The following is a 26,502-nucleotide window of genomic DNA, read 5'->3' on the forward strand; positions in this document are numbered from 1 at the left end:
ACCCATTGCTTCTATAGTAATAAATACCGTACCTGAGAAGCATTACACTGTTAGTGTTTTTTTTTGTAATTTTACTGGTGACGCGATTTTGTGTCGAAATGCAGCACGTACAACATTTATAATGGCTTTAAATAAAATTAATTGACATTTAATAACATTTCTAGCTACTAATTGGCATACAAACTGCATTTCGACACAAAATCGCTTCCCCCGTAAAATTACAAAAATGGCTCTTACAGTGTAATGCTTCCAGTGCGGAATAATACTTAGAATTTTCAAATACAAATTTACATTAATTTGAAATGCAATTAACTATAGAAACCGAACATGAAATTAATATTTGCACATCTGCTTGTAGGTTGACCTTTATCGTTACTGCATTCTGGCAAATAAACGTATTCTATTCTATTCTATTCTGTTTTTTAAATAGGTTCTGATCTTGGTGTTATGCTTAGAACCCTGGAGTGAATTCCGTTGCTCTGGTACTTATATGGTACCTGGAAGTCCCTAGTTTGAGACCAGGTTGGTGTAGTTATCTGGCACTTTATTAGTATTTGCCAAAATGTATTACTGTATATGCAAAACTTTATTATTCATTCATATTATGTAAATAAGATTTCAATTTCTCTACGAGGCTTTGTATTTTATTGCGGGTGACTATACCTGTACAGACTTTTTAAGAAGGGTTAAGCATGTCCACGATAGTAGTCCTACAGACAAATAAATAACTAGATATTTATATAAAAAATCAGAGAGCAGGTTATACTAATTATTTTACAAAATGACGCATTTCATTGACTTTATATGAGATCGAATTAATATCGTAAATCTGATTTTTATACTAAAATAATTATTATCTAAACACGACAAGTCGTTAGGTACATATATGACGGATTTAGTAAGACTTGCCTATCATTATGTGCAAAGACCCTAGAAATTTTGTCACAAAAATTACAATTAAAAAAATACATAGAAAACTTATTTATACCCAGTGGTGGTTGTCCAGGTCCCCCTTCGTATCACCTCTCTACATATTTCTACTCAAAGCGCCACTGTTCGTCTGAGGCGTAGGGAGAGTCGACGATATTATAGACAAAGGATAACTGGGTAATTTTCAAGTTAGTATTCAAGAATAATTATCGTGAAATATTAAATAATATTTCAGGTTATTACTTACACTGGAACATTAAATAATAATTCGTGATAAAATTTTAGAATATTTAAATAATAAAAATTGCCACCGAAATTAGATAGAGAAAACTATGTCTCTCAAAGTAATATGTCTGACATGACGTCGTCCGTTTCATGTCAACCGTCCGAGTGGAAGGCTTACTGTTATGCGATCCGTACTCATAAGTGTGAGGATTACAACATTAATATTAAATTACAACAATAATGACAAGGACAACTGCGGGTGATATTTTAGTATCGCAAATGTCTACAAGCAGCCCTTACAACATTCCATTAGACAGTTTGACTGTTTACATGTTCAAATCCCTTAAAAAACTTAATAAAATAACACCAGTACCATTTATATAACGTCATCTTTACAAGACACATTAGTATCAGCATAAAGAGTTTGATATGGTATAGAAGTGCCCGTGCTGGATGCTGTAACTTGTATTGCGTATTTCTGTCCCGGTTTTAGACCTGTTATCTTCTGTACAATAACTCGAGACCTGAAATAAATAAAAATATTAACTAATATGTGCTGAGTTTGAATCTGTCTTTACAACATTCATTAGTGCACGTTCTAAAGCTGGGAACGGATATCTTCCGGGATGTGATGTCATAATCAAGATTTAATTCCGGCTGAGTACTTTACATGCTGTCGAAAAGTTCCGGGAGCAAGCAAAGTCCCCGTAATATTTTCAATTAACAATTGTTATTTTTAATCTAGTCTGTACCGGGGATTAAACCCGATGCTTCCAACTTATATGTCCCACAAGCTACTACAAAATAACAACAAGTAATTATGATTGTTGGTTATTTATTTATTTTTTATATAAAGAACGAGGCAAACGACTTGATGGGAGGTGGTCATAGTCGCACATGGACATTTGCAACATTAGATGAGCTGCCTATACGTTGCAGCCTTTGAGAGCCCTGTAAACACGCTTTTTGAAGAAACGCATGTCATAGCGCAAAGGAAATACTTCAGGAGGAAGATCATTCCACATCTTGCATGTTCGAGAGAGGAACGAACGAAACGCCCGCGTGGGGCTTACAATGCCAGGTATCTAAGATATGGGGTTGGGCTTTACTCCTGTGGCGGGAGGTGCGATGGTAGAAACGAGATGGTGGCACCAGTTCGAAAAGTTCAGAGCACTCCCCATTATAAAGACGATAGAACACACACAGAGAGCAATCTCGTCTCTCCGTAAGCCTTAGCCTATCTGGCTAAGGGTCTATAGGGCTCCATATCGTCTGCGAGTTTGGGATCATCGACAATACGAACATCCCTACGTTGGATGGAGTCAAGTTGGTTAAGCTGGTATTTGGGAGCTCCTGCCTGAAGCCAGTTTGGCCTTGCTCTCCAAATGACCCCGGAGCTGGAATTCGTGATGTCGATTCCAAGTATCCAAATACCCTCAGAGATGGTAAGGGCAGTGTTCTGGAAACTTGGCGCTATTACTTTAGGTTATGCTCATAAATAAGTTTAAAAAAAATAAGTAAGCTAACATTTTCGTTGAAAAACTTACGTGGGTGTTTGTACGTAGGTCACACACAGCTTGACTGAAGATTTTTTCGAAGAGTTGCATAAATGACTTTCTCCACTGACATCTTCCCAAGCTGTTATGCAATATCTGGTATAGAACATAGAAATTGGTTGGTGCCTAAATAGATTCCATTTCAAGAAATATAAGGTATTCTTCCGGCTTCTATAATACCTACAGGAGCGACATTCCATTAAGCCATTGCTCCTAAACCTATGATTAGCCAGAGCTCTTGACAAATACATAAAAGGGTTTCCTCATTTATTAAGTCACCGTTGGCCCCACAAATAAAATACATGGGCCCTCACCGAGGAGACAGCAGCGTCTAGAAATTAAAAAACTACTTCTTTCTTTTTTAGATGACCTCAGTGGCCCAACAAAGCAAAAACTATTTACGAGTAAATATGTGTTGTGAATGATAATATTACAAAAGTTTCTGATCTAGACGATTCGACTTGAATTAATAAATCGATAAAATAAAATCGTTACAACTTATAAACCTGAATCGATTTTTACAAAAGTGTAATCGTAATGTGCCTGTTTAATAGGAATTTACAGGATTATTGCAAGGTGAGTACAAAATACTGACACAAGTGATAATTGTGAACAAAAGATTTTTTTTATATCGAAATTTGTAACAAGTATGGAATTATACAAATTCCGTATTCGCCGTTTCTGCCTACGATTTTGGGCAGAAATGGGTTAAAACCCGGCTTTGGGTAAAAACGTACAATATAATGGTTTAAGATATTATCTCAAAAGAATACAAATTTACTTAGTGCTTTTATAAACACTAAGTGAATTTGTATTCTTTTATATATATTTATATATATTTTATAATATTCAATTGAAAGACATACAAATATAATTTGGTGTCCTAGTATAATAAGAAAAAGAAGGCCCTAATGAAGTATTGCATATTATCAATTGCCATAGTGACACGTTAATAGCACATATAGAAATAAAAACATGAAAACTGTGAGAAATTCCTCATAATAAAGAATTTTGATTTCTTCTCGAATAATTGGAATTTTAACTGAAATTTCCTTAACATCTTTCCGTAATTTGTCGTAGGTATATTTGAGCTCCTTCCAACATTCTTTTCATAATTCGTTCTCGGTATTTGGAAATATATGTCATTAGCACGCCTGGTTAAGACCGGACTAAAACCCAGGTGGTTTTAGCGATCGCTTAACCTACTATTTAACGCACACACTCACACACTCAACATAGCCCCGCACTAGGGAAACCCTGTGTCGCGGGTGCCATGGACACACACATAGACAAACACAAATTACACCCAAACTCACGAGAGAAATAAATGTAGGCCATACAAATATTTCTCCCGGCCCGGGAATCGAACCTAGGACCTCTGCCGGACTGCCGGCACGGTAACCGTTCGGCCACGGAGGCAGTTAACTATCCATTATGTAGCAATAATTGCAGCTTTTATAGGCATACATGGATGTAAATTGATTGATATTTTATTAAATATAATGGAAATGAAACTCTTTTCTTTGATGTGAATCGCGTACTTATTTTTCCAAACAAAACCAACATTTCGGTTTCTTTACAGGTTCTATGACCTGATATATATATAAATATATGTGTTTATAGTTACCTTATAACATCAGTAGCGTTATGAGTAGCAGGTAGGAAGGCAACATCAAGTGAATTACAGGATCGTCTAGGTCGCAACTCTCTCACAATCGTCCCATCTTCCAATAGCTCTGGAGTGCTGAAACCCCATCGAGATGTTGAAGCTGTGATCTGTAACAGGCAGTTGTTTAAGTTTAGACGGTATTTAATGTTTCATCAATTACATGAAAACACAGCACGAAACGTGGTCAAATCACATAGCTTTTTATTGACAAGGCGTGAACACGAGATGAAAATCCAGAATAAAACAAACGATCTTAGAAGACGTTTTTCTTAATTGATATTAAAACTGATTATCTCAAAAGTATGTCTCACCTCAACACCTACAACATCATTAGATAGACTAGGCGTAACTCTGATTACATAGCGCATTTTGGTCTCTTCAGAACTGGAGTCGAATTGAACAGAACTTTCGTCGCTCGTCTCTTGGATTGATGATGTTGGGATTGGGGCTGGCACGAAGAATTTGAAATGATATTCTGGAAATATTTTATTGGAACTTACGGGTCCGTTCGTTGTGCCCCAGGTTTGATATGCCCCCGTGGTGTGTGCCCCCGATTTTAATAAATTTTGGATCAACATTTTTTGTCAGATATCTATTATGATTTAATTATAATAAGTTGTTAATAAACTTGTAATTGGTAAAACAATACCTACCTACGAAAATGCTAATGGTTCAAAAACTCGTGAAAATTATAAAAGAATAACTAAGATGTTGATTATTAATAAATATTTATAAGTTGCCAAAATGAGTACTAACAAGTTCATGTTATTTCAAATTATATTCGTAGCGGCTAATATTACATACTTATTATTTTCTTTTTGTGAAAGCATTTCTGTGTCTGCCAGTACATTTTATTTTCATCATTTTAGCTTTGAATTACATTTATCGTACTTAACCCACACCGGGGGCATACACATCGGAGGCATACAACACAGGGGCATACCAAACCGGGGGCATAACGAATGTACCCAAATTTACTACCCCCAATACTCAGAAATAAATTCGCTGCCATATATGGGATATATATGAGAGTTTAGCCGGTGTTGTTCGCGTCCGTAGGCTGTGACTCTAGATTCCCTACACGTGACTCTTGGGTATAGCCAAATGAACAACTGATTCCTTAAGATCTCAGGTTGTGAGGCTTTACGATGGTCTCATGTAATATCCAAATATCGCCTAGCTTGGTGGCAGAGCCCTCATAGGACTCGACTGGTTAGCGACCACCCATTGGAATCTGTTGCAAAGCACCTTTGGGTGTGTTCCAACTGAGCGCGCGAGTACCAGCTCCTTCCTCCCGATTGCCACAGTCTCACCAGTTCTCGGCTCGCATGGTCCTGTACCCCTGCTCTGCTGCGCTGAGCGTGCCGCTTTGACGTGGGGGTCAGGGAGACCCAGTGAAATGGTTGTTTGCTGACCGCCCGCTGGTACGTAGAGGACCCGAACCCGGGCTTGTACCAGCCAGGGAGGCTGTCCTGCCGCCAGTGATAAAAGCCTATGAGGTTGGTCTTCGTGCCGGACTGGGACCCCGGAGTGGAACCCGTCGGCCAAACTTAGGTTGTGTCCTTCCGTTCCCCACGCCAGAGAGGCGCTATACTTGGTGTTCCAGGGTGGAATATGGTCTATTTTTTTTACCCAAGTAACTGTTGAGATTGCGGCAATCCACTTAACCCTCCCTTTACGTGTTTCTATTTATGGCTGCTAAAAAAAATGGAAAAACGTTTATACAGTGGCGCCCTGTTCCACTTTAAATGGGGACTTTTGCTACATCAGGGGACTTCACTCTAACTTGAATGACGTTCATCACCATCTCGAGACGTCCAAGCCGGCCTTATTTTTCCTGACGGAGACGTAAATATCTACCCCGTCAGACGTATCGTACCTCATGTACCCCGGATACTGTCTGGAATACAAGTTTGTTTCTCGGGCTGGGGTGTGCATGTATGTTCCGGATGATATCTGCTGTCGCCGTCTAGGCAGTCATACCCCTGGTTTGCTGGACCTAATGCTGACGTCTCACCCAGATGGCGTTCGGGTGTCCCGTCATACCTGCTTGGGAACATCTGATCATCTACTGATCCGTTCTGAGGTGAGTGTTACCCATGCCAGAAGCCCCCGACCACCCGGGAGGCGGCTTGTTTGGCATTATGGGTCAGCTGATTGGGACGGATTGCGTGAGTTCTACGCCTCCTTCCCAAGGAAGCAATTGAGCTTCTCTTCGGACGATCCTGACGTCTGCGCAGCATCCATTGTCGAGGCGATACTGTTGGGCATAGAATGTTTTATTCCAAACTCTGCAGTGCGCGTCAGTGGTCGCTCTCAGCCTTGGTTTGGTAGGTTTTGCGCTGAAGCTTGGAAAGCTAAGTGCATGCCCTACCGGGCTTGGACTGTTGCGTCAGGCGCCAAGGACCCACAAACTTCCAAATTGAAGCAGAAATTTAACGCAGCCTCCAGGTTCTGCAAAAGGGAAATTGCCACTGCAAAGTTTGCACACACTCGCAAAATTGGCGAAAAACTACTTGGCTATCCATCGGGTAGCCGTGCCTTCTGGTCCCTCGCCAAGGTTGTTCAGGGAAACTTCTGTCGAGACTTGCTACCACCAATACACAAGCCTTATGGTTCTCTGGCTCATTCCGCTAAAGAGAAAGCTTTCTCTTTATCTCCTATGCTCTCTTTTTGCGTCGAACTCAACTCTTGACGACGAGGTTAACTTACTGCCTCCTATCCCGCGGTGTAAGTAAACAATGCCCGAAATTCGCTTCACGCAAAATGCGGTACGGCGTGCTATCGCGCCTCTTCTCGTTTTCGTACCACTCAAGTAAAGTCTTTGTGGAAGATAGCCTGCGTTCACCCCATACCCAAGAGAGGTGAACTATCGGCCTATAGTGATAACCTACTTGCTCTCCAAGGTGATGGAGCGTGTGGTAAACTACCATCTCTGAGATTACCTCGAGGATCGCCAACTTATCAACGACCGCCAGTACGGCTTTCGCCGCGGTCGTGGTGCTGGTGATCTTCTTGTATATCTCACGCATCAATGGGCAGCTGCCATCGAGAGCAAGGGGGAAGCAATGGCCGTGAGCTTAGACATCGCTAAGGTTTTTGATCGGGTCTGGTACAAGGAACTTCTGTCGAAGCTACCATCTTACGGGCTTCCAAAAGGGCTGTGCACTTGGATCGCCAGCTTCCTGTCTGAGCGGAGCATAAAAGTCGCTGTCGACGGATTGTGCTCGGACACCATGCTCATCAACGCCAGCGTTCCGCAAGAATCTGTGCTATCACCAACTCTGTTGATCCTGCATATCAATGATATGTTATAAACTAGTAACATTCATTGCTATGCGGATTACAGTACCGGTGATGCCTATTATACAGGTCGCACAAATATGCCCCACCAACAAGTGGAACAAAACAGACTGCAACTAGTGTCCAAAATCGAGACTTCTTTGGAGCAGGTCTCAGAATGGGGCAAACAGAATTTAGTCAAATTTAACCCCGCAAAGACACAAGTGTGCGCGTTTACCGCTAAAAAATCCCCATTCGTAATAGCGCCAAAGTTCCAGAACACTGCCCTTACCATCTCAAAGAGTATTGGGATACTCGGAGTCGACATCACGAGCGAAGTCCAGTTCCGGAGTCATTTGGAGAGCAAAGCCAAACTGGCTTCAAAAAAGCTCGGAGTGCTCAATAGAGCGAAGCAGTACCTCTCTCCAGGACACCGATTTTTGTTATATAAAACACAAGTACGGCCTCATATGGAGTATTGCTCGCATCTCTGGGCAGGAGCTCCCAAATACTAGCTTGATCCACTTGACTCTATCCAACGTAGGGCTGTTCGTATTATCGATGATCCCAAACTCGCAGACGATATGGAGCCCTATAGACGAGAGACGAGATTGCTCTCTGTGTGTGTTCTATCGTCTTTATAATGGGGAGTGCTCTGAGGAACTTTTCGAACTGGTGCCACCGTCTCGTTTCTACCATCGCACCTCCCGCCAAGGAGTAGACTCCATCGCCACATCTTAGATGCCTGGCATTGTAAGACCACACGGGCATCTAGTTCGTTCCTTCCTCGAACCTGCAAGGTGTGGAATGATCTTTCTCCTGAAGTGTTCCTTTTGCGCTATGACATGGGGTTCTTCAAAAAGCGTGTTTACAGGGCTCTCAAAGGCTGGCAACGCTTAGGCAGCTCATCTGATCTTGCAAATGTCCATGGGCGACGATGACCACCTCCCATCAAGTGACTCGTCGGCTCGTTTGCCTCCTTCTTGACATAAAAAAAAATTAACCATGTTTTGACCACAGTTTCCTTCTTTCAGCCTACCACTATACCAATACATATCGAGTGCTACGCGTTTCATATTTGATCGGATTTATTCCAGTTAAAAAAATCCGTATTATGTTCCTATAATTATTACCTTACTTGGAAGTTTCACTTGGCACTCTTATAGTCATTTTCATAACATTTGTTGTAGTTCCTTTTATATAAATCTAAAACTTTTCGATACGACATTCGTATCAGTTAAAAAACACTTGTTATAAATCTTCCGGAGGTTACGCAAAAGTTTTTTTCCAATTTTTTTACGCATCAACACTATTCACTGCCTCCGTGGCTGAACGGTTACCACACCGGTCTGCTACGCAGAGGTCCCCGGGTTCGATTCCCGGACCGGGATAAATATTTGTATGGCCTACATTTATTTCTCTCGTGAGTTTGGGTGTAATTTGTGGTTGTCTATATGTGTGTCCATGGCACCCGCGACACAGGGTTTCCCTAGTGCTATGGGCTATGTTGAGTGTGTGCGTCATGTTGAGTGACGCACACTCACTGATTTCAATGTGAAGTTTTATACATTTTTAGACATTTATGTTCCAATTTTACCGATTGAGGCTAAGGCTAAGAACTCACGAAGCGGTTTTTGTGCTACTAAGTTTTACATACATTATCTACATTCTGGAAGACGCGGTCCCGCAACCACGGTGGGCGCAGGTGAAAACTGCTCTGTGAGTTCTTAGGCCGTTAATTCGGAACGGTGGCGGAGCGTACAGCGGAGCGTCACTTGAGCTTCCTGTTGAAAGGGGCGGAGCATTGTAGTAAGCGTGCACACTGGTTCACTTATCATATCAAATCCGTTAAGGCGTTTTCGATAAAGCGTTTGAATATTAGAGTATTTTCGCATTTTGATGAGTATGATTTTTTGCTCAGCGTATCAAGATTTGTCAGTGAAAGAGGTTGCGTGTGGTTAAAAATATGCAATAGGACAACGCTTTTGGGGAAAACCCTTTTTTAGATATGACTTATTTAATGAAAGAACTGCTTGCACGATATGACTATTTTATTTAATGGATGATAATTTGAACACTTATTATCATTTCGTACGACTTGATATTTTAATGTCAGTTTGTAACGACAGTATATCGATGCTTTACTTTCTCAAACTCGTATTTTATAAGGAGTGATTATTCAGGAGATGGCAAAACTTTCTATTTATTTTAAATTTCTTATCAAGGTTGTTAATTTGGATGCATTACTTTAAGAATAGGTAAAAGTCCATGTCCGTCTTGATGGTAGCGTTGTATCGTCCAAGCCAGAGGTAATGGGGGAGATCGAGAGGTCCTATAGCCAACTATATGTCTCGATTACTCAGCCTGTTGCTGATTCAAAAGATCCTAGAGCCAAGCTCACTCGACACTATACTGAGGATATCCCGGACATCAGCCTGTACGAGATTAGAATGGCTCTGAAATAGCTAAAAAACAACAAGGCACCGGATGAAGACGGAATTACATCGGAGCCTCTAAAAGCGGGTGGAACACCAGTACTAAAAGTCCTTCAGAGGCACTTTAATTCAGTCTTACCCGAAGGTTATACGCCGGAAGCGCGGAATATAAGCATGGTGATTCTCTTCTTCAAAAAGGGAGATAACACCCTACTGAAGAACTATAGGCCCATCTCGCTTCTAAGCCACGTTTATAAGCTGTTTTCACGAGTCATTACGAACTATCTCGCGCGCAGATTCGATGACTTCCAATCCCCCGAACAAACCGGTTTCCGACAAGGCTTGACAAGAAGACCGAGGAGTATAACCTGCCATTATGCTTACCGTTTGTGAACTATAAGAAAGTCTTTGATTCGATCGAGATTTAGGCGGTGCTCCAGTATCTACAACGGTGCCACATTGACTATCGATGTATCGAAGTGTTGAAGTGTTTGTACAGAAACGCCACTATGTCAGTTCGACTCCAGGATCAGTCCACAAGGCCTATCAATTGCAAAGAGGGATGCGACAGGGAGACGTCATTTCTCCGAAACTGTTCCCACTGCATTAGAAGATGCCTTCAAGTGGACTGGACAGGACTCGGCATCAACATTAATGGCGAGTACATCACTCACCTTCGATTCGCTGATGCTAACGTGGCCATGGCAGAATCGTTGGAAGAGCTTGGCACCATGCTCGGTGACCTCAATAGAGTTTCCCAGCAGGTGGGTCTAAAAATGAACATGGACAAGACGAAACTTATATCGAATGTCCATGTTGTACCCACCCTATAATAGTGGGAACCTGTACTCTCGAAGTTGTTGACGAGTATCTCTACCTCGGACAAACCGTCAAATTAGGCAGACCCAGCTTCGGAACGGAAGCTCCGGGACGTCTTCTCGTCCGCATTACCGCAGTCCTTGAAGACAAAAGTCTTTAAGCAGTGCGTGTTGTGAATGATGACCTACGGCTCTCAGACGTAGTCACTTACTATGAGCCTCAAAAAAAAGCTCAAAGTCACTCAACGAGCGATGGAGCGAGCAATGGTCGGTATTTCTCTACGTGATCGAATCAGAAATGAAGAGATCCGAAGATGGATGCACGTTACGTCCGACCGACTAGTCTGCCCAAGCAGCACACCCGTATCTAAATATATACTATAAGATATCTAATAGAATTTAATTCGATTGCAAATTTTAAGAGTTCAAATTCCCTCAAGATATCTCGAAGAAGGTTTCTAGATAATTTAAAGTAAAAGTGAGCACAACTTTATTAGTAGATCACAAGAGTGCTTTGAGAAACTATCTGTAGGTAGTGTTAAGAGTGATTCTTATGTTTTTTCTTCAGTAACCCTTCTAGGAATTCAAACTAGGAAAACTTCTTCTAAGAATGCTACAAGGCCACTTGTAGAATGTTGACAGTTTTCATTAAGTCTTGTAGATAGTTTTTAGATAATTTATAGTCTATGATAGTTTTCTTAGTAATGCTATTTTAAAACCAAAATACTAAAGCGTTACAAACATAGGACGCAATTCTCTTAATACTAATAGATTTCAAGTTTAATGGCTTACAAAATATAAACTATCAAAATTTCGCGCAATGTTTAATCGGTTAGAAAACGCAAATTGACGTGCGACTTTAAATACATTGTGAAAAGCGATGTAAAACCTGTCATAAAAGTAATGCGCTCGCTAAATTTTAAATATTTATGTATAAAATATAAACTTAATAAAAATACAGTTATCAATTTTCGGTTTTAAATATTTATAGAAAGCTTAAATATATAAAATAACTCACAAAAAAACCATTTCCAAGAAGTTCTAGGCTTCTTCAAGCTAATTTCAACTTAGATTTACTAATAAGATTTAAAAGTCAATAAAATTTATTTCTTGATAGTAGAAAACGGTAAAGTAACAGTAGTTTCCTGGACTGGATTAGAGCTAATCGCCAAACCACGTTATAAGTATGATAAATCCATTAAAAGTATACTTTGTGAGCTTGTAGTGGGTAGTGGCGTCAACATCCTTTTTATATATTATAGTAACTATGTAAGTGTAAACAACAGAAAAAAGTTTTGAATTTCCCCAAAATTAAATTGTAAACAAAATGTGATGCAAAGATTTTTCGAATATTTTATTATTTTTACAAAACTTCTTTCATAGATTTCTCATAGATGGCGCTCCGACTAAAAAGTCGTTGAAAGACCAAGTACAAAGACACGACGCAAGCACATAGAAAAATTCGTGAGGTCTGTTGGTTCGTTCCGTGGCTTAGTTGGTATAGCGTTATGCAAGAAGACGTCGGTTCGAATCCAACCGGATCGAAGGAATTTTTTCTGAGTGTTTTTTCTGAGTGTTCGATCTTTGTATTAATAATTATAACAAACTAGTGGAGTAATTTCACAAAAAATAATTGAATATCAATTCAATAAAAATTTAATTAATACAGTGAATAGCGACATCTCTCGCCAGGACTGGTAGCTGTAAAGGTACTAACTGGGTGATAAATCTGTCATAGATTTCTCATAGATGGCGCTACGACTAAAAAGTCGTTGAAAGACCAAGTACAAAGATACGACGCAAGCACATAAAAAAATTCGTGAGGTCCGTTGGTTCGTTCCGTGGCTTAGTTGGTATAGCGTCTGACACGGTATGCAAGAAGACGTCAGTTCGAATCCGACCGGATCGAAGGAATTTTTTCTGAGTGTTCGATCTTTGTATTAATAATTATAACAAACTAGTGGAGTAATTTCACAAAAAATAATTGGATATCAATTCAATAACAATTTAATTAGATTTACTTTTTAAAAAGAAAATAAATTTTTCTCGGCTACTTCATAGTCATTCTTTAAAAATAAAAATGGCGATAAGAATTTAAAGCTTTTTTCAAAACACAGTTGGGAGCATTTTGTCTATAGCTTTATCTATGGAAAAACTTTAGAATACGAAAAGATTATTTTTACTTGCTTTAGTGTAGTTGAACTTGTCGAAGAATATTCCTCCTATGAGATTTTTATGATTGTCTACAAAACGCGATGTTTCTAAGCGATTTTTTCTTTTGACAGTATTACAAAACCTTTATAAGGTTTTGGGAAAAAATGAGTTTATGCAATAAAAAACTTTTCAAAACACTAGTTCAAAAAAACAATTGGAAAAAATCCAATTTATCGCAAAAAAAAAACGTTTTTCATTACAAAATTGACGTTATTTTTTCACGCCAACCACATTGCACACAATGATTTCACTGTATTCTATTGATAGACGGCACAATACACATACATAACATTGAAGTACAGTAGTTTACGCGCTCATTTCAATTGTTTTTATCAATTCAATTCATTTATTCAATTCATTTCACAACACGGAATTAATTCACAATGTTTATTTATTTGTCAACAAACAAATGCCGGCCACGACCGGCCCGAGCGCGAATTACGACTATTGTATCCGGCGTTGCCAATTTGTAGGGAATTCCCCAAATTGTGGGGAGTTTCAACTAGATAGGGGATTTTGTGGGGGTTGGCGCTATGTGAGGTTAAAAATAAAATGTGGGGATTCTAACATTTTATAATTTTGTTTAATCTATCAATTGCTGATGCATCGCTAGTTTGATCGTTACTGTTAGAAACACTGTGATGGACTATATCACCGTGTTATTCAAAATCGCACATCCCTCGTATTATTAACAAGCAGCTTAAATAGAATTATTATTCAAGCACTTGGTTCTGAATTGTAAAATTACCAGTCGGTGCGTGTTGAGTTCGCGATTCTTTCTCCCGCTTAGGACGGTCCCCGGTATGAAGCAAAACTAAATCAGTTGTTGATAAACAAAGCCTAGCAGTTAGTACTTCCACACCACAACTTACCACTCGTCAACTTTAAATATTAAATATAGGTCGAAACTCATTGATTATTTCTAACGTTAACATAGTGTCACCAAATGCACAACAAATAATCAATTTACTTAATTTTGTAAGGCAAAGAAAAATGATTTTTTGTTCAGACTCATTACAGATTAATGTTGAATCTAATTAATATTACAATTAATATAACTGCCTCCGTGACCAAACGGTTACCATGCCGGGCTGTCATGCAGAGATCCCAGGTTCAATTCAAGAAATATTTGTATGGCCTACATTTATTTCTCTCGTGAGTTTGGATGTAATTTGTGGTTGTCTACGTGTGTGTCCATGGCACCCGCGACCCAGGGTTTCCCTAGTGCGGTTGAGTGTGTACGTTATTATTATTATTATATAGTGATTTTTGGGGATTTTGAACAATTGGCATTGGCAACGCTGATTGTATCGAATGATGTGACTTAATATCCAAGGTTTACCACCTCCACCAGATCTTTTAATATTCTTTACTTTATCCATTTTGCATAAACTCTTACAACGTCCAATAGAGTAAAAACCCTAATTGTAGTATTTTTTTAAATAAAATCTACTGAAGACGCGCTATAACGTGTTTGCTAATAAGTACAAACACTACAGAATGTCTATAAATTAAATATATCCAGAATAAACTTAAGACACTAGTTTTAAGAGTATTAATAGGCTATACTGGATGTGTATAGAGCAATTTTACTGAAAATAAATCAGTTGTTCTACAGATGAACTTAAAATAAGGACTATAAGAGTAAATCTTAAGAGAGATTACACTTAATTAAGATGTTTGGTATTAAAATTTTGACTTGAGTGAAATAAGTCTATAAGAACAATTTCTTTTTTCTAAAACCATTTATAGAGAACTATTATCTAAATCTATACCATATTAAGACTGTTTATAGGTATAACAGTTTTAAGGCTTATAAAGTGTGCTCCTTGGGTGGCAATCTTTGAGCGAGGCCTATGCTCAGCAGTGGTCGTCTACCGGCTGATATGATGATGATGATGAAAAGTCAATGTGTAAATATGAAGGAAATGTCATGTGAAATCAGCCTGCTAAATTTATTTAGACAATCCATTTTTTGCATTTCAGTAACTTTGTGCGTAAGATACGAGTTTACGCAACGATATATGACAGTATGTAAAGTGTTGAGGTCAAATACTATTTACGGATTAAATAAGTAGTCAGTGTGGTTTAATATTTTTGGTTACACTTTATGTACTAATAATAATGCTAATTAACAACCATTAATTTTTAATTGGTGAATGTGATTGTTGTTAAAGCAAAAGTCTGAAAGATATAATAGTAGAAGTTGGAATTCTATTTTATTCTAGCGAAAACTACTTGCGTTTACGCTGCACGTGACAGCCCACGCTCAATGCTCGATGCGAATCTTTAACGTCCGCCGAGCGCCCCGCTGCCTGGTGCGAATTTACAGCCTCTAGCCTTCAAAATGACTCGGTAAAAGTAATTCCACTATGAGTATATACTTTATATATTATTGTTAACCGACTTCATAAAAAGGAGGAGGTTCTCAATTTGACTGTATGTTTTTTTTTGTACGTGTGTTACGCGATAACTCCGGTATTTGTGCACCGATTTTCGTGATTCTTTTTTTGTTGGAAAGAGGGTACCTCCACAGTGTTCCCATTTAATTTTGAAGAAAATCATCCACCTCTAAGTGGCTGTTCACGCATGAAGATTCATTTTTAATAAATAGCGCCTAAATTTTATTATAAGGAGCAATTATTTGAATGGTTGATTTTGCTATTCTCTAATTCAAGGCGTTTTTCTCTCTCAATATACTTCGAGTAGTGAGAACCGATTTTTATTATCTCCTGTGTCAAGTTCCGCATAGTGGCGGACTAGGGGATGAATTCGGCTTTGCGCACTTTCCGGTAACCATTTCAAAAAAACTTGGCAAATAGATGTAATTCCACGTACTTTTGAGGTCGGTTTTTTTAGTGCTCTGTACTGAGATTATTTCGTATGCGTTCCATTATTATTCAACCAATTGACTTAAAATTTTCGTGAGTTGTTATACACTCTCACAACTAATGATCTTTTATACGTAAATATTAGAAACATTTTAAAATATCAGATGGGTCAGATGTTTTATTAAATGTCTGGGCAGTTAGACGAACAGTTTCTCTTTTCAGGAGCATTACAACGCAGTACAGCTAGTATTGAAGGTATATTTTCACCTATATTCTTTTTGAAATATAACCTCTTCCCTCTAACTAATACTTCCAAATCGACGGCACCACCGCATGTCGATATTGTCATCCAAACACCTCCTCCAGAACCCACTGTAGTCTGAAAATGAAAATGATTTGCACACTGTTAACTCTGAGATGAAATCAAAGTCCAATAATATAAACAAAGGTGATGAAATTACAAAAAATACTTTACGAATAGTGGAACAGTGAAAAGGGCTCAAAATTAATGCAAGATGTTTTATATTGTTTTTAAATTGTACAACAACAAACAAAATATGTTTTAAAGTATTATCAAATCATATTTTTTATTTAATAAGATTATCTCAAAAAACTATTTCCTGTGGAACGATTTTTTATCCTATTGGCAATGTTTCGGGGGTGAACAACCTTTGGCTGTCCTTTTTGTTTATTGGATTTTTTTTATTTGTTTTTTGTAAACACAAATACTTTTAAGCAGGAGTGTGAATAATTTATTGCTATAATACTATTACTTTAATATTTTATTAAGTTATTTTTTTATTAAGAATAATAAAATTGAAATAATAAATTGGTTCATTACTAAATAGTGTTAATTACAACGAACTAAAAAATGAAAAGTCAGTTTTTGATACATAGGGATGCATAAGGAGTTAAGTTGTCTGGTTGCATCCGTACCAGTGCATCACCGCGATTTTCTTTTTTCATTCGGTTTCTGGCGACTGTTGTTATCGAATCTGTTCCTTGCTGCGTATGCGTCATGTTATTGAGTTTTTGTTTTTAATTGTTGAGCTTTCGTTTTGTGTTTATTTCTTGTTGAATTTTCGTTTTAGATAGATAGATGGAGGCAGAAAAAAAGACCACGCTCTGCAATGTCCGTAACCGAGAAGGTTATGGTAATGAATGTCTATAAGTATACATTTGAAACCCGGCCACTAAATGAATATTAATAGTTTGCCTGAGTAAAAACAAAAGTCAATATTTTACATGTTAGCCGCTGATATAGAAATCAAAATATAGTTTATATTCCCAATATAATCAATATTCTAAGATGTTTCTTTTGCGTAATTTTCTATGGGCCGTGAGCCTTTTCATTTCCTAGTAATTTTTGAATTGAAAATATTTTATGACACAAAATGATTCTAAGGGTTTTGTAAAATGTACAACCCAAAAGGGTACTTTTCAATTATAACGTATTAGTCGGAATACAGTGGAACCTGTTAATAAACGAACATGGATAAATTGGTTTAACTGCCTCCGTGGCCGAACGGTTACCATGCCGGACTGCCACGCAGAGGTCCCAGGTTCGATTCCCGGGCCGGAAGAAATAGTTGTATGGCCTACAATTATTTCTCTCGTGAGTTTGGGTGTAATTTGTGGTTGTCTATGTTTGTGTCCATGGCACTCGCGACACAGGGTTTCCCTAGTGCGGGGCTATGTTGAGTGTGTGCGTTATTTATTATTATTTATTTAAGGTTTATAATCTATGAGATGTTACTTTGACAGTGACAATTGTTTATTTACATTTTTGGACTTCGACTACATCTCAGACTTTAGTGGTTTATTGTGATTTAACTGTGGTTAGGTTATGTTAGCCAAAATAACGTAGTCTAGAAATGAACTGATTACAAAATAGAAATATACCTAAATTCCAATTCAAAGTAGACATAAGCGTCGAAACACAAAGCTGCGATGCGACGTTGCATCACAGAAATGGATGAGCTTCCACGAGGCATGGCAAGAATTTGTGAATTGCTCCGCATCGTGCATTCCTGCTATGTTAATGTTCTTTGTGTTTTTTTCCTATATTTTTTTTATCAATACCACCAGTGCAAAACTCTTTTCAGGATCCATGACGCAACCTAGTTTAAAAAATACGTTCAGTACAGTTGACGATCGTCAATGGAACGGTCACGCGAACGCTTGTTATTTTTTATGAACGCATCATTTTAATTTAATATGTTTATTACAGACGGTGTTCAATTACAAAAGAAAAACTAAGAGAGCTTTTTGGTATACATATTCTCTTCTAAACAGACATTTATTCTACCGAAAGAGTAAAGCCGCGTTGCGCAGAAATCAGAAACACTGATTAGGACGTAATTCATATTATGTTGTACTCTTTTTGGCCGCTTGGGGTACCCTTGTTTTACCGACCCTCTACGGGCAAAACTGTTTTTTGCAGTGGCGAGGCGTCCGTCCATGTAACTCGATTTTCACCGGCTTGCCTAAAATTTCAATTTCAACGTATTATCAAATATTGGATTGTGTGCTTATGTGTAGAATAAGTTAACCAGTGAAATGAAGTATACATATAAGTAACCTTGCGTGCTAATAAGTTGTGTTTGAGTATTGCCAACGTGCCACCTTTTCTTAAGTTAGGTGTTTTTTGTTTTGCTCTGGCTTTACTAACGACAATTTTCATGCCTCGCCACTGGTTTTTTGGCAATTTTTCTAAAGTGATTTCGCTCTGTAATGTTGATTATTTGGTTTGTTAATTATATTAACAAAAAAGGTTTTGCTCGGTTATGTTTACTTCGTTCATTTAATTTCTTTTCAGTTTCATGGATTTTTATTGATTAACCTCAACGGGCCTTTCTTGCTCGACCTTCTCCTAACCTAATTCTTGTAAAGTCTTTTTGACTGTTAATATTTAGGGACAAAAGTACTTATTGACCACTAGCTCTACTTTGAGGTTAACAGTGCTATAATTATCTTGGAAAATATTAGTTTATCTTGTTACCGCCAGAGGCGTTATACAATATACTATATATATTTTATCTACACACCTACTATACTATACATATAAAGCCTCTGTGATGTGTTCAAAAACCTCAAATTACTACCAGCATAAAAATAAACTTTTTTGTTTTGATAGGTCAATTGTTTTGTTAGAACAAATTTCTTAACTATGAAAATGTTATTATTGCTTCATACATTGACTTACAAATAAATGGACGACGGGTCTAATACAAAAACCACGAAAAAAATGTCTCAAGTCAACCTATTTAAACGTAGTGACATGTAAAGGAATATGAAAAAGCTAAAACGTTGAATTGAAATTGTAATGTCATCGCAGTACTGTCTAATTTTGCTTGCTTCGCTGTCAGTCGCACAAACGAAGACTAAAGCGTGAATGACGCTCTGTATACGATTTTAACGCCCAATAAGTTCGGACACTTTTTAGCGCGGACCCGACGTCCATATAATTGTAAGTCAATGGCTTCATAACATCGAATTCGACACTCAAACTGACATTCAAATTTCGAACATCTCTGAAAAACAGAACAATGTGATTTGACCTCAATTCTAATATCAGTCGAGATGAAATTTTATTCGAAATGAAATGTCAATAGCAAAAAATTTAGACAAATTTCACACGTTACTTGATATCGAACGATATAATAGTTGGACCGACTCTAGTTTGTCTATGAATGAAATAAAAACTACGGTTGTGTGACATGCGTGACAAAAGTTTTATTTGCCGCCATTTCGCCAGTCGTAACATGCGGTTTCTAAACACATCATAGAGAGCTTATAATATGTGTATAGATAAAGCAGTGTATGTAACTACATAATAAGGCATTAAAACACTCGTGTGACGTTTTTATGTAACTAACCTGTCGGCTCGTTTCATAACCCACACTCGTATTTTAAGTCCTTTCATTATGTAACAGTCACATAAACTACTATTAAATACCTTCGTTATTTAACTACTTACTTCCGTGGCCGAACGGTCACCATACTGGTCTGCCACGCAGAGACCTCGGTTCGAATCGCGGTCCGGGAGAAATATTTGTATGGGCAATTTATTTCTCTCGTGAATTTGGGTGTAATTTGTGGTTGCTTATGTGTATGCCCATGGCACTCGCTATACAGGGTTTTCTTAGTGTAGGGCTAGGAATGTGTGCGTTATTTATTTATTATTTGCATATAATTCACCTATCTATTAACTTACCTTAAAATAATAAACAGTTTTGCTTCTAATATCATTTTTAGAAGGCACATTTTCCCTCAATCGTTTTGCCGTTGAAGTTCTCGGTCGTACGCTGCCAGTGGCGAGCAGGGATCCAGCTCTTCGATCTCTCGCTACTCCGAACACACTTACAAAATATGTCTGAAAACAACATGTGGGTCATTGATTGTATCATAACGGTAGCAAGGGTAAATACGAACAGAGGGACAGGTTTATTTTCTTTAATACCTAAAAGTTTGTATAACTATTTCGCCCGTATTTCATCACGCTTGCGTGGAATTTGTTGAATGAAACGGAAAATATCTCTTAAATTTACATACAATCCACGTCATCCTACATAAGCACCACCTCCAAATTTGCAGGCGCAGATTCATTTACTTGTTTGGACAATACTTTCTTTTTTAACCAACTTCGAAAAAGGAGGTTATCAATTCGACTGTATATTTGTTTTTTTTTTGTATGTATGTTACGCGAAAACCCTGTACTAAACTTACTACTATTATAATATTACTAAATTTGTGAACCGATTTTGATGATTCTTTTTTGTTGGAAAGAGGATTCCTCAGGACCACCCCATTTAATTTTAAAGAAAATATTCCACCTCTAAGGGTGGCTGTTCACGCATGAAGCCTTATTTTCATAAATAGCGCCTAAATTTTGAATTTTATAAGGAGCAATTATTTTTAGTGTGGTTTCTGTGAAAAAAGTGAGTGACAATGGTAACGCCACAACAAATCACGATGAAGGTAGTCGTCGACAGCGCAAGAGGGTAAACAGATATTTCTGCTCTTAAAGCTGTCATCTGCTGCCGTCCAGTCAACCCGTGATCATGGAGCGTGCACCCGTTCCGAAATATCGGGAAAATAAAAAGAAGTCATACCGTGGTAAGAAACCTGGAATTAGTGATAATCATTTTATATTGATTTTGCTATAAGTACTCCAATTGAAGGCGTTTTTCTCTCGATATACTTTAAGCAGTGAGCACTGATTTTTATTATCTCCTGTGTTAAGTCTCGTATAGTGGCGAACTAGGGGATACTTTTCAGTAACCGATTTCAATAATACTTGGCAAGTAGATGTAATTCGGTCGGTTTTTTTAGTACTCTGTACTGAGATTATTATTTTCGTTTGCAATGCTAGTTATAAATCTAAAAACTTAAAGATGCGGCTCTCATTTGATTATATTTTTTTCGACAATGAATTGAGATTTAACACGATATAACCTCACTATTGTAATCTGTCAAAACGGCCATCACAGCGTGTTTGGCGTGTCAGTACTGTAGCTTCACTCTATTTGTGTATTTTCTTAATTGTAATTTAATATTATAATAATGTATCGCCAACATCGTCAGCGTTTTTATATTTCTGTATAATTTATATTAAAAACAGAAAATGACAAAAGAATTAAGCTGGCGTAGTGTTCAGTCGATGCATTATAAACGAGTTAAAATATAATTAAAACATATTTTAGAGTCACAAAAAGGGATAATATTATTTGATCCTCAAAGATATAATTGATCTATTATAAATAAGCATTTTTTTAAATAAACGATTTTTTTTATGTTTGATATACACATCGAGTACATAACCAGAAACAGAGACGAAATAAGGGCCACATATTCCTGGTAACACATTAGCGATACAGCTCTTATAAATATCAACTCTCGTTTCCACTGAAATATACGTCTCCTTATATTCCAAAAAATATTATGTATTTATTGTATCTCAAACAATGCCGTGCTGTTCTATTTGGTGGTATAGAAAAACGGCAAAACATCTAATTACAAAACAAACGGAATCACATTTCATCGGTAATTAAGTATGAAATAATTATGTAATTTTGCAATTTTCGTCCATTATAGCAAAGCTCAAGTTAACTGGTCGATTTGAAGTGAAACAGTTGACGACACCCATTGACGACACCCGTCAATTTGTTTCGAACTCGGGCTAGCCAATCGGAGTAATGATATGGCAGAATAGTTTTCAAACAAATGAAATAACATTTCGTCTCTATTTCTGGTTATATACTAGATGGATATACAATATATTGATTATTCCATCTATATTAGTTGATCTACGGATAAATTATGAATGAAATGCATTCAAGGTAACATTATCATTATGTTTAAGCATACCTACTAAATTAATATTTGGTGTGAAATGAAGTAGTATTTGACTCTCTTTTTTTTATTGGTCTTTTCTTTACAATTGATGACATTTATAACCAGTCTATCTTTTGATATTGATCTCCTAATAGATCTTGATTACTTGGTTGTGCCCTCCATTCAGTACGTTAATATAAGAAAAAGCAGCACGAGCCGGCCAACGAAGCGAGCGTGCCGCGGCAGCGGCCGGCGATTGCCAGAAGCCAATTTGCTTGCGCTTCCAAACATGTTTTCAGGTCAAATTATATTATAATGAATATAATATTAGTATACAAATATAATCAACATTTACTTAGTTTGAAAAGTAAGTGTGTAAATTTTATTTTTAATACTCATTTGTCTTAGTTTTGAGACCCAACATCAAAGTTAATTATACAAATGAAACATTTTTTGCGTAGCTGAGTATAGATTAAAATATCCATTGATTTAATTTATTTTATGTCTCAGACAAAGAGGATTATTCGTAAAAAAGACGACCGTTTAGTTTTTTTGCCTGCTGGTTTTGCAAATTTAAAAAATGATCATTTAAATACATGCCTCACAAAAATAATTCAAAAGTCAAAAAAGATTTATAGAAAATTTATATTCTCTACAGATCAAAGCAGCTAATTAAAATAGGCTTTATGTTTTCATGCGAAATGATCACTTGATTCTTTAGGTTGTTTACCTTTTTACGGTTGTTTGTGTTGCGTGACGGGAAAATCTGGGGGATTGGAAATTAATTTCAGTAGCTGAGAATTCGGCGATTGTTGATTTAGTTCTTTTCGGGTATATTACACGAATTGCTTTTATTTTTCTATCGTTGATTGTTGAAAGTAAAATTGCTCTTGTTCTCGGGTTTTAATTTTGTTATGGATTTATAATGACATCAACACTTCAATTGAACTAATGATAATTGAAGATTTTTTATAATTCGAAATAAGCTGAATTTAACTAAATGTACGGTACCATTATTTGAAATTCAAGCTTTAGTGTCATTTATTATCTAAATTTAGTAGTTTTTACAATTGTTAGGTACTATTTATTATGTATGTCGTAACGTTTTATTTATCGTCGAACTACTGTCGTAACTAGCTGTTCCCACTAGATCGTGACGACAATGTATTGGTTCACGGCAGCCGCCTTATTGTTTGCGCGACAGAATCATTTGAAGCTGCGATTATCTGTCGTCACATTTTTATCATGACGTATAATATTATTTATTATCAGACTACTGTCGTTCTAGCTCTTCCCGTTGTCACGACAGTCTGCCGTCATAACGGCAAAAAAGTCGTGAACGACAGTTAGTCGTGTTGTTCTATGTACGAACAACTTCATTTTTTAAATATACAAGCTACGACGCTTTAAACTGCAAGACTATACATCGTCACGCCATAATGGGGATGCCATAATAGACAAAAAAATAGTTTAAATGATTTTAAGCTGGACATTGTATATTTAAAAACATAAGGGCGCATTTATTCGATACAAATTTCATCGCGCTAACCCCGCGCGGCGGCCGCGCGAATACTTTTTCCTCGTGTAACTGGGTGCTAAGGGCCAAGCTTGGAAACCTTATCATAAAATAAAATTAAATAGATGATATAAACGAATGGTTTCGGCTATTTAATGCATGTGATGCAACAAAACATATCATTTGTTTACATCTGCCATCAAGCAGTAATGTGTGCATGACTGCGTATCGATTTGGAAGGGTAAGGGTGCTGGTGAAATTACAGGCACATAGGACTTGTCAATTTATATCTCAGAGTGACGTGCGCAATGGCAGTGCCCCTAAGATCTTTGCAACTTAAAGCTCTGAGTGGCACTGCAACTGTTATAGATAGGCGTGTCGCTTACCACCAGGCGCACCACTTATTCGTCCCGTCACTTGATATTTACAAAAAAATAGAGGAATCTTCATTATGAATGGGCAGTAATTTTAATCATCATATCATAATGTGATGATATCATGTGTAATTTGGTTACCTATGAACTAAAGTTCTTTGATGATGAGCGGTAAACTAACAATGTCAAATAGTTACATTAGAACGAAATAAAGTTTCAGTAGTTACGTACAGTACTGCACAAACCAAATACCTGTGAAATTTAGCCTTTAAAATAGAGTATTGTAATAGATTGAACAAAATAATTTAACCCACTGACCGCAACATGACCTGTGTGGTCATGTTGCGGTTCAGAATTAACCAATGTAAATACAAACGTAGCTACTATTACAGTAGCTGTAGCATACTAATGTTACCAAGGTTGGATGGTAAATACATTTTATTTATTTTAGATGTGCGTATTGAAATTTATGGATAATTGTTAATGCGTACATGATGACAACATCTATCGAAAATTATGCATAAAATTATGCAGTGGCAGCAGCGCAGTCACCTAATTTTTGTAACATTTTTTAGCCAACTTCAAAAAAAGGAGGAGGTTTTCAATTCGACTTATGTATGTTTTTTTTTATGCATGTTACGCGACAACTCAAAACTCAAGTTTGTGAACCGATTTTGATGATTATTTTTGTTGGAAAGAGAGTACACCTCAGAAGTGGTCCCATTTAAATTTCATGAAAGCGTTCCACATCTAAGGGTGGCAAACTAGGGGATGAATGACTTTTGAGGTCGGTTTTTTTAGTACTCTGTACTGCGATTATTGGTTTAAATTATATTGAGTCACTCACACGACAGATTGCACTTGTAAGAGTCGTTCGTACAAATTCTCGAATATTTCACCAGAGAAAATAAAACTATTCATTTCGCCCCGTGTTACGTAAGACTTCTAACAGATTGACTGTACGTTTGCACTTAATGCGTGATGTCGTGTGAAGTCGTTATCCGAGACCTCGACTGCATGAAGTTGACAACGACTTCTCTCATTAACTGCATGAATTCGAAACCGACTTCATACAGCCAAGATCGAATGCATGCAGTTAATATATAAATAACTGCCTCCGTGGCTGAACGGTTACCTAGCTGGACTGCCACGCAGAGGTCCCGGGTTCGATTTTATATCTATTACTTTTTATATATATAGATTTTAGTTATATTTGATTTATCTCGTGAATTTGGGTGTAATTTGTGTTTGTCTATGTGTGTGTCCATGGCACCTGCGACACAGGGTTTTCATAGTGCGGGGCTGTGAGTATGTTAAAAAATAAATTCTATTAAATTTGGTGCTCCACATTTATACAGGTCTTGAGGACCAACCTCATTGTATGGAACCTAAGAAAAGTTAATTTTCCAAACTTGGTCCTACCATGAATCGAACCCGGGACCTGCTCGTAGGTCATCAATAATACAGCGGCGCATAACGAGTAGTTAAAATATTTACCAAAGCTGCATCTAAGTTTTCAATGACGTGATGTGTCCTATCGCCAACACAAGCTATCACTGGATCTTCATCAGTCACTGTAGTGCTGCGTCCTGGCATAAGAAAGGCTAATTATGAATTACATACGTTTCGGAAATGAAACAATTTTTGTCCGATCCAAATCGTGTATATTTCGACGCTTGAAAGGCAAAATAGAATAAGCGACACTTTTAGTAATTATTGAGTTATATATACCGTTGGAATCGGCTAATGTTTCTGATTACAACGGTATATATGTCTCAAAGTACCAAAAGTGTCGCTTATCCCATTTTGCCTTTCCAGGGTCGATTTGTTTTTTCAAACAAACACGTTTCGGGCCTTTTACGGGTCCCATGGTCACGGCGTCATGGCTGACTAATAAATAAATGTAATTTAATTTCAAGTTGATTTGTTTGAAAAAACAGATATACGCGATTTAAATCCGGGAAAATAATTTCATTTTCTTATTTTAATAAAGTTCATATTGTTAAAATAAAATAAAATAATTTTGTATAGCATACGTAGCGAAAATTGGAATGTTCTTTGGAAAATTTTAAAATAAGGTATTTCATTAATAACTTTTCTAACTATAGTGAAAAATAAGGTGTATTGTAAGGTGTAAGGTGTATTGGTTAATGACTTTACTATCTCAGTCAGCCATAATCATGGGATCGGTAAAGGGCACGAAACGTTTTTGTTTGAAAAAACAAATATGCGCAATTTAGATACGGAAACATTATTTCGTTTCCTTTGTGATGTGTAACAATCGCGAGAACCTCATTAGATACATACGTTTTTTAA

General features: G+C 37.3%; 1 protein-coding gene across 1 annotated transcript in view; it reads right to left on the bottom strand.

The window, feature by feature from the left end:
* Nucleotides 1–1,279: 1,279 nt before the first annotated feature.
* The window catches only part of LOC113231385, a 68,170-nt gene continuing 42,947 nt past the window's right edge, over nt 1,280–26,502 (bottom strand). The window contains exons 7-13 of the mRNA XM_026465686.1: nt 25,684–25,775; nt 20,177–20,335; nt 16,228–16,339; nt 4,692–4,855; nt 4,339–4,487; nt 2,703–2,807; nt 1,280–1,679 (exon numbers count right to left, since the gene is read on the bottom strand). Of these exons, the coding sequence (XP_026321471.1) occupies nt 1,532–1,679; nt 2,703–2,807; nt 4,339–4,487; nt 4,692–4,855; nt 16,228–16,339; nt 20,177–20,335; nt 25,684–25,775 (929 nt within the window). The 3' untranslated portion in view covers nt 1,280–1,531. The remainder of the gene's footprint in view (nt 1,680–2,702; nt 2,808–4,338; nt 4,488–4,691; nt 4,856–16,227; nt 16,340–20,176; nt 20,336–25,683; nt 25,776–26,502) is intronic.

The sequence above is a fragment of the Hyposmocoma kahamanoa genome, unplaced genomic scaffold, assembly GCF_003589595.1.
Source record: "Hyposmocoma kahamanoa isolate Upper Pololo Valley unplaced genomic scaffold, ASM358959v1 65, whole genome shotgun sequence".
NCBI lineage: Eukaryota > Metazoa > Arthropoda > Insecta > Lepidoptera > Cosmopterigidae > Hyposmocoma > Hyposmocoma kahamanoa.